Source organism: Apis mellifera, linkage group LG2, assembly GCF_003254395.2.
Source record: "Apis mellifera strain DH4 linkage group LG2, Amel_HAv3.1, whole genome shotgun sequence".
Classification (NCBI taxonomy): Eukaryota; Metazoa; Arthropoda; class Insecta; order Hymenoptera; family Apidae; genus Apis; species Apis mellifera.
This window is the reverse complement of record NC_037639.1, coordinates 2,032,583-2,046,188: the sequence shown is the minus strand read 5'-3', so window position 1 is coordinate 2,046,188 and position 13,606 is coordinate 2,032,583. Positions and strand designations below refer to the sequence as shown.

The window sequence follows — 13,606 nt, the reverse complement described above, 5'->3', positions numbered from 1 at the left end:
GTGCATTATTTATTTTTTTCTAAATATATATTATTTATAATTCAAAAGTTAAAAAAGTTTTATATTCATCTTTTTACATCATAATTTAATATTATTCATTTTGAATGATGAATAAATTCAATTTATTCATCTTAATAAATAACAATTAATTCATTGATTATTTATTTATTGATTTTGAATAAATTATAATTCGATATAATTTTTGTATCAATAAAAAAATATTTGTTATATTTATACTTTTATATACTTTTTGATATATTGCTTGAATTTGTTCATGCTCAGATAACATATAGCCAACACTACTATTACGATTCGATTGATCTATGCGCTTTGTGACTAGCAAGTGTTTTTTATTAATAACTTTGTTAATAACTCGTTAATAAAGCTATAACAAAAGAAAATGTTGTTCAAAATTATTTCGGGAATCAATTTAATCCGTGTTTTCATATTTTTAACATGTAGTGAGTTGATAATTTTTAACATCGCGCCGGAATATAGAAAATAAATTTATAGAAATTTAATTTTTAAAGTTAGAGATTTAAATTGGAATTATCATAGCCAAATAGATTCTGAGAATTTTGAAAAATGAATAAAAGAAAAATTAATATCCAATAATATATGTCAATAGTATCAATAAAATTATTAATATTATTACTAACAAAATAATATTATAAATAATATTTCATCTTTTAATAAATTAAATTGTAAATTTATATTATATGTATTACAAAAAAACAATGATAATTAATTGGCTAATTAAAAATAATATTTCGCTGATAATTAATATAATTAATAGAGGCAAATAAGCATAAAAAAAAAAAATGTATAAAATTCATGAAATTTTGAAGTTATAGGGTATTCCAGTATTAAGGCTATAAGCAAGTATATTAAATTGCATAAAATTAGCTTAACGAAAATCAAGAGAAAAATTAAATAATATTGGAGCATTAATTTTTATTATTGAATTTTATTATTGAATTAGAAAATATAAACAACACAAACTATAAATAAAATTTCATTATTAATATGGCAAAAATATTGTCAAATTTTCAATTTTTTCAATAGATTGAAAATATCGAAAAAAAAATATTATGAAAAAGATTATGGATAGAAAAAATGCTGGAAGATTTAAATTTGAATGAAAACTCAGGTTCTGATAAATCTTCGAAGTATTTAATATAATAATAATATAAGAAATATATTCTTATATTATAATATAAGAAAAAATTATATAATTCTTAAAATTATTTATTTTAAAATAATATGTTTTTAACTATTATATTTTTTAATTATCTTGGTGAAAATAACTAAATAAATTCTAAATTAAATCGAATTATTTTCAAAACAAACTAAATTAATTTTTTCAAAATAAAATAATTTCAACATTTTGTATAAAATTGTATTTGAATTTATTTTCATTAAGAGACTCAATAAAATATTAATTATCAAACTAATAATAATATTTTAGTATAAAAAAATTAAAAACTAATTAATAAAATTTTTATTTTCTCAATAATTATGAAATGAATATATAAAATATTGAATAAGGTATTGAAATTATTCCAATCACACTCAATATGTTCGTTTATTTTTTTTGTCAATTTGTAGATATAATTATCTCGATTAATTACGAATGATATGAAAAATATCAGGTTGAAACAATATTCATACTTTTTGTAGATGAACAATATAGAGTAAAAGAAAATGTTGTGTCTCTATTATATGTATTCTATATCTTTGAATTCAATGTTTATATATTTACACCAATAGAATACAATTCAATAATAAAAAAATTTGATCTTGAATTTCAAGATCAAGGATAATTTTGCAAAAATTTTTTTCAATAAATCGTTAATTGAATTGTTGATCCAAAGATGTTTATGAAAATCAAAACACAACACTTTTTCATCCTATCATGACACGTGCACGGACACGTGCCAACGAAAAGTAACAAAAACCCATCGCAAAGTGTGAACAGAATCTTAGTTCGCTGAACATAGTAATATTTATATAACTATAGGAATCTAAAATTTAATAAACGTCAAAAATCTATAATGTGTTCCAACTCTTTAATTGATCAAAAATCTTAATTATTAATACTTAATCTCAGAAATCTGAGAATCTTTGTCTTGATTTTCATTTAATTAAAAAAGGGATAGAAGACTGATATTCATATTTCAATGAAAAATTATCTTTATAGCTAATTCACTAGTATCAAACAAAGAGTTTACGAATTTTTTCTATGATGAAATTAAAGAAATTTAACTCAGAACACAAAAATTTTTTGCGACATTTTCAGATAATATTTACAATTAAGTTGATTATTCAACGCTATATTTAGTAAAAAATTTAATAGGAAAAATTCTGCTAATTTCTTATTAACAGACAAAAATTCTTATTAACAGACAAAAATTAAATGATATTCACTGAATCTGTTTCTTGAATCAAATCAACATGATTATATTCATATCAACTTTATCGGTTTCATGATCAAATTTCAATCTTTCATCTATTACACAAGTATATATGTACTATTATATTATTATTAGTAATTACGTATAGCTTCTTTCGATAAGAGAAACATCACAATAAATCTCAGTTTGAATCGGTCTTATTAATGTCATTGACATATTTAATTTTAGACACAATCTAGTCAGTATAATATTATATTATTAAAACCATTATCACTGTAACTTATTTGATTCATTCTCATTTACTCTCAGCAAATCTTGAAAGATATATTAATTTACGTTTAATAATAATTTAATAATAATAATAATTAATAATAATAATAATTTTAATAATAATAATTTAAGTTTATTCATTTCTTCTTTTTCTGTATCAGCTAATTAACGTTGCTTCCTCTGATAATTTATCAGATTATATGCCTATAATTGAAATTATTTTAACATAAGACAACTAATTTCTATTGTATTGTGCTACCACTGTTTTTCAGCATTAAGCAAAATAACATCATAAATTTATCACCGCACGAATAAGATTCATTTCAATCTTAATCAAAACATATAAATACTTTATTAAAAATATTTTTAATTAATACTTTTCTGATTCATATATTAACTGTTTTTTATTGTAATTTGTAATTGTAATTTCAGTTATAATTTTTTTTTCTTCATTTCACTTCACATTAAAGCTATATTTTTTCAATACTTTATGATATCATATTCAATTACAATTAATATATCTATATCTTAATAAAACTTTGCGAATTTTATAAAATTCATAACATTTCTTAACTAGTAGTATAATATTATATATATATATATATATTTATTATATCTATAATATTTATTATATAATATATATATTAATAAAATATTAATATTATTATTAAATTATTATTATTAATATTATTATTAAATGTATATACTTAAATATTATATATAATATTTATTATATATTTATAATGTTATATATGACATCTATTAAATATAATCGGTTATTGGCAGGCAGATTTATAATTTTATATGCATAGAAAGAATAAAATAAAAGATATATACATATATATATATATATATATATATATATATATATATGAATATCATACAATCATTTGTTATTGAAAAATGAAAATCGCATATTACTATTATTATGAACGCATATCCAAACAAAACTCAATATATAATAAGATTTTTTTACAAATAACTTAAAAATAAAATCAACGGTTAATAATATAAAAAAAATTTTCTAAATAATGCTTTTTACATTTCAAAATTATTAAAATTGATGAAGAGAAAGTTAATCGACAGATTCATTTTTTTTTATATATGTTATACAATCATTGTTCAATTTTATTTTTCAAGATATTTGCAAAAAAATGATATCATTATATTAAATTCTATTTATATATATATATGTGTTAAAATTATTTTCATTTGCCATTTGGCAATTTATTTATATTAATCAACTTCTTTATTTGTGTATTATATTTCAATCTAAATACATACTTTTTATTAAAATTCTAATTAAAATATAAATATAAAATTTTAACTGTGTATTTATCAGTTTTTGAAATATTAATAAAAATTTTCTATTATTATAATATATTAAATATTGTCTATATAATATGTATTACTAAAATATGTATATGAAATTACCATTTATTTTTATCTTATATTTCTACAAATACATGACACTCAAAACATGTATATAACGAATAAATTATCATCATACTTAATATCTGTCCATAGATTGAATATTTCACGAATGATTTAATATTTCCGAAGAATATAAAAATATAAAACAAGTCTTATTTTTTTAAAAACAATAAATTATAATAAATATATATAAATAAATTATAATAAATAATAATAATAAAAATGATTATTGATGCTAACATTATTTATATATGTACATATGTGTTTACATATGTGTCTAGATAGTATTCAATATATAGTATCGAAAGATTTTCATTAATTGTTCGCAAACTTATTGTTCGCGAAATTTATAAACAGCTTATTCGAAGAAATTCCTCATAAAAGTCTTTTTCTGTTGTTATTGCTCGTAGACTTTTATTAAATTTAAAGGGATGATGTTATTTGAAAAGATTGTCATTTTTGAGAATTTAGTCGACACTTATAATTGTATATTTTTGACATACTAGCCTGAAATGGAATCCGATCTCAACGGTGACATACTCCAAATATGATTCATACAACAGTAACCAAATCATTCTAGTTTAATTTTAATTCGAATTTTCCTCGAACTTGAGAGTGTTACAAGTCAGACAATAACTGTGATATTATTGGTTATTAGTGTATCCACCGGAAAATTGAAATCCTATCAATTGAATTAGAAAAGATTTTTGTAAGGACACGAGACTTCATTGGTAAAGAGAGTCTGACTTAGATAAAAAATTAGATAATTTATAAACATCGCTCTGTCCGTCAGACATGATTATTATGATATCTATTGTTACTTATAAAGAAAATCTTATTGTGAATATGTCATAGTTTGACTAAATACGATAAATAAATAGTTTTATTCTAACTATATCATGATTATAACTGTCGGATACAATTACCTGCTATAAGAGATCTTGTTCTCTTATAGATACGCAGATATACCATACTAATGCAATCCATTTATTTTTAAAAAAATATACCACTTGTTATTATATATTATCTGTCGAAAAGCATTTTACAAACATTTATTCTATAACAATTAACTTATGTCCATTATCATCATTACAATATTATATTAATATTATATTATATTAAATATTAAATATTGAATATTAATATATATTAAATAATTTTGGAAACTAATAAATATAAACAGATAAAATTTTATATTTCTAATTTTTCTCAATTTCTATCTCTTTTATATAATATAATAAAATTTCAGTTCAATGATTGGATTATATGTATTATATAATACATATTATATATAAAGTTGGATATTATAAGTTATAATTTTAGACATTATACAGAAATTCTTCCAATTCATAATGCGAAAACTAATAAATATTTGTCGACAACCAAATGATTATCAGCTTAGTATATATCATTATTTGATTAATATATTAATTTCAGTCTAAGAATTGCTTTATATTTTATTTTTTAAATTCATGAATTCTTAAAATATTTTAGACATTTTTTACGATTTCGCATATAGAATTGCGAATAAATTGCGTATAGATGCAACATATATGCTATAGACAAAATTCAATGTATGATACTAATAATTTTTTACAAATAAAAAAAAAAGATCGAATAATAATTATATATTTAAAAAAAATTTATTTTATATTTTAAAAAATATTGATTTTTATAATATGTATATATATATTTAAAAATCATAGAAATCAAAAATATGAAAATATCTATTTTCTATTTTATACAAAATTTAATATTATATTATATGAACAGTACAAACCAAAATAATACATTAGTTGTTGCATCATACTTCGACTTTCAATTTATGATTTTATTAATTTATGAATATTAAAATTCATTAAGATATAGATAAATTATACAATATAGAAAAGTTTACCATTGGATAAAAAATTATAATAAATTTATATCTATTATATCTTTTATATCTATTATTGCTTTATTATCAGATAAAATTCGTTTCTGTCTTGCAAACTTCCACGAAAAATTTTCGAAAATAAAAAAAATAAATATATTGCAAATAACGCATTACAAATTGATAAATTATTAAATCTCATATTAAAGAAATGATGGAAGAAAATTGATAATTGATCATGAAAAATATAACGAATAACAGAAATTGATCTTATATTAATCATCAAGTAATGATGAAATAAAATTTTGTGTGATGTATTTATGTCAACGATTCATAAGTAAAGGCATAAAACAGACTAAATTTCAAAACATAATCTTTAATTTTTAGAAAAAAAATATGTTATACAAATTATTATTTATTTTACTTGCAATTATAGAAAACAATGCTATCCATAAATAATCCACAAGATTTAGATGATTTTATGATTCCATTATTGCATTGCAATATTACTGTTTTTTTAACAAAATTATTCTATTTAACAAAAAAATTCTCTTAATATGAAAATTATAGTAAAAAATTCATAAAATTTTAAATAAATGATTTAATTCAAGAAAAAAAATTTATAATTCTTGTAAGGATAATCAAAATCATTTGAGCGAAAGCAAAATTTTTAATAATATCGATTTTTGCAATTTTTCTTATTATCTGATTAATTTCTGTGAATTCTAATTAAGATTTGATTAAATTCTGATTTTTTATTATAGATCTTGATTTTTCAATAATTTTTTATCGAAAATATAACTAAGAGAAGATGAAAGAAAACTAATTTATAAATAGAATTTCTATGGTTAATAAGAATGCGCAAAATGAAGTTACAATTTTTGATAATGTTAATCATTTATTAGATATTATAGATCTTTCTAAAATAAAACTCGAAATGTATAATTAATTTAATTTTGAAACAAATTTTTTTTTTTTGATTTGCGATGTTTCGATCATTTTTTTTGAAATTTGAAGTTCAATAATGAACTGAATTTTGTCTTGTGTATCAATGATTCCTCTTCTGAATCTCTTAAGCGAAGAGGAGATGAAAAAAATCATCGCGTTAAGAATAATGCTATACTTAGTAAATAGTAGCAATACTAAATACTTAGTAAATACATATTTCATAAATATATGAAAATGTATATAAGAAAAAAAATATGTAAAGAAGTATATGAGAGAAAGAATACATCAAAAAAATAGGACAAATCTTAAGAAAATTTATAACCTTTTTAAGATGCGTGAATAAAACAGGATATTGTAAGAAACTTCATATTTTTCATATCTTAAAAAACAATTCATATCAATTCATATCAATTCATCATATTAAATTAATTATAAATTAACATTAAAAATTTTTCAAATGAAGTTTTAACTTTTCTTTGTTTAATTATTCATAGCGAATACTTAAATTATTGAACATAAACTGCCGTTTAAACCTAACAAACAAATCCAAATAATATACATATATTAAAGTCATTAATACTAATCATTTAATATATTGTAACCTAATAAGTCTATACAAAAATTGAATTTAATTTTTTTTCAATTACTTATCTGCATTGTTATATTTTAAAAAATATATATATATATATATATATATAACTCTAACTTCGAATTGTAATTTAAAACTCTTGTTATATTAATTATATATCTTGAATTTTAAGATTGTTTTCTCTTTATATAAGAGTTTTAAATTTGAATCCATCTTTCCATTATATTATAATTAAATTCAATTTTTGGATTTGAATTCTATTAGAAGTGAATATCAAATTTTTTATAGAAAAATTCACATTGTAAATGTATTGAAATAAATAGATATTTGAAACAAAATTTATCTATACATTTATATATATATTTTATATTTATCTATACATTTATATTTATTTATCTATACATACATACATACATACATACATATATATATATATATTATAACTTAATTTATTATTTTAATTTAATTTTGTATTTTGGATTATTAAGTAAAAAGTTATAATTTATAATTCATTTTGACTGATCATATGTCAAAAATTATTTTTTAAATTCTTAATAAAAAATTTATTTACCAATAGTAAATTGAACATCATTTAGCATGATTTTTTTTACCATTTATCAATTTTTTATATGATTCCATAGTTTTAAAAAGATCAATTTCAAAATTATCCCAAATAAATATTTAAATTAAATTATAAATGATAAAATTAACTCAATATTTATATTGGATAGTATAGAATTATAAATCACAACAGAAATAATTTTTAAGTATTTAAATTATACTAAATTATATTTTTATATTTCTGATATTTTTTTAAATATATCTTATAGCTGTATGAATACATTCAATTTTCACTTCATTTTTTAATTATGAATGTAATACAAAATTAAAAAAAACAAATATTTAATTATAAAATAAATTTATTCAACAGATATTAAATTTATAATTACAAAAGTTGACATGCTGAAAATATTGCCATTTTTGAGAAATAGTACTAACTTCATTATCTAGATTCCAACACTTAGATAATACAAAATTAGATTTAAATAATAAAAATTTATTTTTAAATCTTTTAATTGTTTAAAATTGTATATTATATAAAATTTTATTAAATTTTTATTAATTTTTTTTATTATAATGTATCATATAATTATAATCAAGTAAATAACTTTTATTTATTTAAAATTATAAAATTTTCAATTTCAATATCTCATTTTCCATTTTATAAAATATTTTTTTTACAATAATTTGTTTCAATTTTTTATGTTGAATTGTAAAAAAAATTATAAATTTAAATTAAAATTAATTATTAAAAAAAATTTTTTAATAATAGAAAAATTTCAAATAAGTATTAATAGTATTCAATATATGAAAATAAATTTTTAGATAAATATAAAAATAAGTATTTCCTAGTTTAAAGATTGATATAATATTTAAAAATATATATAAAAATAGATATAAATTATAAGAATTATGTTTATATTATTTATTTAAATATTATGAAAAAAATGTGATAAAATATTGTCGTAAAATGTTGTCTTTCATAAAAACTTTTTTATAAGATGTCCATAATATATGTAGAATTTGATTGTTCCACTTGTAGATTTTTAATTTACTTGTTTTTTGTTGTGCTGAAATAAATATTAATATTACAATTATATTTTATATTAACATATATAAACCAATAATTCATATACATTAGAATTATATAAAAATTAAGATATCATACATATCAAAAACATTCTTATAATATATCTTGTAATTTTTTCATTGGTACTTTTAATAATTTTAAATATATTTTGAATATGATTGTGCACATTATCAAAGAGATCTTTTATTAAAATACAAGCACGATTTGCTTGTAATACACATACTTCTTTTAATATTCTCATTATAGTCTTTTTAGAATTAATTGTATGGTCTAGCATAACTTTTGATAGTCTAAAAGTTGCTACATTACTTAATCGCATTGAGAGATGTCTAAAAAAAATTTATAATTAAAAATTATATAAAATAAAATAAAAAATAGATATAATATTTTTTTTATAATATATATATGTATGTATTACACAATTACTTACTTCAGAAGAGATAATTTACTTGGTTTTAAAAATGATATTGAATGACACAATGCTGTATCTGAACGTTTAAGCTCTATTTCTAATGTGGTACAATTAATTTTATAACCAATGTAAATAATATTCTTTTTAACAATTTTATTTCTGTCAGAAATTAAATTACTTTGAGTTTTAGATTGTTTAAAATAACAATTGTATTGAGGAATTCCTTTTTTTGTTAATTCCAAAAATCTATTTCATAATACAGAATGATTAATAAAATACAATACGTTATAAATTTAATTATATCTTATTTATCTTACTGTTCTGCAAGAGTTTTATTTTCAGTTATATATAAAATATCATCCATATATTTTATAATTTCTCCTGTTTTTAAATATGTTGACATTTCTTTATTTAATATATAATTATAATATATATCTGATAAAATAGGTGATAACATTGAACCTTGAACAATTCCTTTTCCTATGATATGAATATTTTTATTTATTTTTATCTATAAATTGAAATATTATGTTTCATCAAATTTATATTCCATTAATTTTAAACAATATTTACATAATTCATAAAATAATTTTTTTATTTTTATTTTCTTTTCTTCTTTTCTTCTTTATTTCTTACCCTTTGATAAAAAATATATTTTGAAATACTTTCTAATAACCAACTTTTGTTTATTAATTGATACCATTGATTATCAACTAAATTTGCATAAAATTGATCAGATGGGAAAGGTAATTGCAAATCAGAAAAATATTTGTGATATGTATTATCTTTTTTTGATATTTCAGATTTCATTGTATAATATTTAAGTATTAAATTTTCTGGAAGATCCTTACAAAGTGATTGTATAATGTTATATAATTCAACTAAATGAAAATTTAAAATTAAAATTTTATATATGTATAAATATATTAAATATTAAAAATTGAAAATATTTATACCTTGTATAATAGAACCAAAAGCATTTATTACATCACAACATACAAAATATAATTTTTCAGTTTTTGAATTAAGTTTTTGAACAATTGATTTCCATTTTTTCGGAAAATTAATAACTTCATAATTTGTAACATACAATTGTTTCAAAAATTTAAATATTATAAACAAATAATCAGTATCACGAAATCTAATAAAAAATTAAAAAATAACTTTTTGATTAATTTCTTTGATGAAGAATGTAAAATAACTTACTTCTTTTTAAGTTTGAATATAGGTCGCACATCAGAATATTTACAAAGTAATTTATATATGCCTATTGATGGATTCCATGTATTACGTTTAATATTTGGTTGTAATGTATTTGAATGTATTCCTTCTTTAATGAACTTTTTTTGGATATTATTCCAAGTAAAACGTGTAATATATAATCTTTCATTAGTATTTCCAGAAACTTTCGTTATATGAAAGTAAGTATATAATATATTGAAAAGAAATTCAGTAAAAAACCATTTTACAAATTGTGCCATAACAAGCCATTTTGTTTTTACATTTGTAACATTTTGTAACCATGTAATGTTAATAATCTAAAATATATAAATGTATTTTTATCTTATTATATAACTTAATTATAGTAAAAAAATTACATACATCTAATTTTTCAATAATAGGTTTTAGATTAAAATATTTAAAACAAGGTGTATCTAATAATTGAAATGTAGCTCTCTTTATTTTTTTTAAATTTGTTATGCTTCCAAATAATCTTTTAGGAACTACCTTAGCAAATATAAGATCAAAAAAATTTTTCAATTGTTTTTTATTAATCTCATATATGCATTTTGTTTTTTCATTATACTTTTGCTTACAAATTAAATGCTTTAGAACACTATAGTAATTGAATTTTTTATGTCTATTCTGAAATTTCTCTATAAGTAAAAAATAATCTTCATAATTAATGGCAATAGCATCTTTTCTATTTCCTTTTGTAATAAAATCATATATTTCATGTCCTTTTTTATCTATGTTAAGAATACAAATTGAAAAACTTTTGTAATTAGTATAATATGGTAATATTTGAGATGTATTACATAAAAAAATATTTAAGTTTAAATTATTAAGAAAAATATTGTGATACGTTATTTCTTTATGGAAGTTTTTCTTCTTTTTTATCTTATACTGTTTATCTTGGTTATCATTCCTATTTATCTTTTCTTGAATTTTATATTGTTCATCTAATTCTAAAATAATAATTTCATATTTTAAAATTTATAATTATAATGAATTTGCACATATTTTAATATATTTTTTTATATAAATGATAAAAATATAAAAATTTATTTTATAATATTATAAATATATTATAGACATATTATAGACATATGAAAAAAGATTTGAAAATATTATACTTGGTATATAATAAATAGGATTTAAAGAATTTATAAATAAGGCATCTGTCTGTAGTTTCTTCAGTTTCCTATTAATATTGAATTTGAGACAATTAACAGCAGCTATACATTTTTTTAAATCACAAACGTTAGACACTATAAAAGCATTGCATTTATTTTTTTTAATTAATATTTTATGATGTAAACAATACCTAATTTAAAAAAAGAATTAAATGCATTAAATATATATAATAAAAATAATTAAAATAATAAACTTAAAAATACAAACTGTTGAAAATATGTGCCAAAATCTTTTTTTAAACTTTGCAAAGTAAAATTATCCATCATTTATATTTTGATTAAAACAACAACCCTTAAGCTAAAGTCCAGCTTTGCTAGATGAGAATCTAAATTTTCAAAATCTGATGTTATATTCTCATTTGAATAATAGAAGGGAAAAAACTAACTAAAGACGCAATTGTTATGTTATCAATCGAGATATATATAAAATACATTTTAATATAATAGTTAAAATTATAATTTTTATGATTAATCTTATAATTTTTTTATTGAATGTGATATTATGATACATATAATTATAATGTCATATAACAAAAGTCATGATATTTAGTATTGCATGAAAACATACCTTACATGTTCTGCAGCGTAACAATCGTATCTTCTCCAATAAGTTTTTTCTTTTCTCCAAATAAGAATGTGATATCTGATTTTAAAAATCTAGAATCTTATCTGTGATCAAATCTATGTTTGTTAAATTTGAAATTAAATTTTTGATACAAGTTTTAGTATCAAAATGTCATTAAATTTAATATAAACTTTGATTGATATTGTTAATATTAATTCAAATAACAAATTCCCACTAAAAATGTAAAAACTTATACCAACGCTTACATAAAAACGCACTAAATCTTATAGTAAAGCTTGCGCCAAATCTGTTCTTTTATCATATATTATTTATAAACAAGTCTCAAATAATTGTTGTAATGAAATAATAAAATATGATCTTATGTTACATGACAAAATAATGATTGAAGTTTTTATTTTTAAAGCAATGTATAATTATTTACAAAATGCAATTTAATAATCAATTGTTGTTTGAAATATATATTTTATTTTTTTATTTGGTAATTTTTCATTTATTCTTATCATTATCATATAATCATAATTATATAATATCAATAATCATTATTCTTATAATTCTAAATAACTATTTATTAAAATGTTTATATATTTCAGAAATTATAATTTTGAAAAAATTAAATTTTAATTAAGATATTAATAATAATTTTTAATTATTTTTTTATTTTAGAGAAAAAATATATATTCATAATTATTAAAATATTATTAAAATAATTGCAAAAAATAAAATAATTTTGATATATTTACTTTTTGCAAGTTTCGAAAATGAGGTATTATCTTTAACATAATTTTATATTTTTAGTGAATCAAAATTTAAAATAAATGTAAATTTAGGAGAATATTGTATCATGTTTTTGTTATTTTTTGAAATTCTTCATACAATATGTTGCAATATCCATTATTAATAATTATTCAAAGATTATTCAAAAATATGTAATTTTATACTGTTTGTGCTTAATAAGAAATCTTGCAGGCATAGGAATAGAATAGAACAAACAATCCTTCAGCGATACATGATT

At 18.3% G+C, this 13,606-nt stretch overlaps 2 protein-coding genes across 3 annotated transcripts in view; both read right to left on the bottom strand.

Annotated features, from left to right (window-relative positions):
- Positions 1-12,724, bottom strand: part of LOC100576862 (speckle targeted PIP5K1A-regulated poly(A) polymerase) — a 40,233-nt gene extending 27,509 nt beyond the window's left edge. Inside the window, exon 1 of one of the 2 annotated variants that reach the window (XM_026438957.1) lies at positions 12,577-12,724. The gene's annotated coding sequence lies outside the window, so the exon portion shown is untranslated. Of the gene's footprint in view, positions 1-4,621; positions 4,886-12,576 lie in introns of those variants that run through there. The other variant, XM_026438958.1, reaches the window with a different exon arrangement.
- Positions 8,997-12,331, bottom strand: Tert (telomerase reverse transcriptase). The gene is given in 10 exon segments (NM_001040681.1): positions 8,997-9,159; positions 9,258-9,508; positions 9,610-9,837; positions 9,909-10,102; positions 10,228-10,472; positions 10,548-10,732; positions 10,798-11,129; positions 11,194-11,780; positions 11,949-12,139; positions 12,217-12,331. Coding segments are annotated over 10 exon segments (2,406 nt in total). The 5' UTR covers positions 12,276-12,331; the 3' UTR covers positions 8,997-9,025.
- Positions 12,725-13,606: the final 882 nt, after the last annotated feature.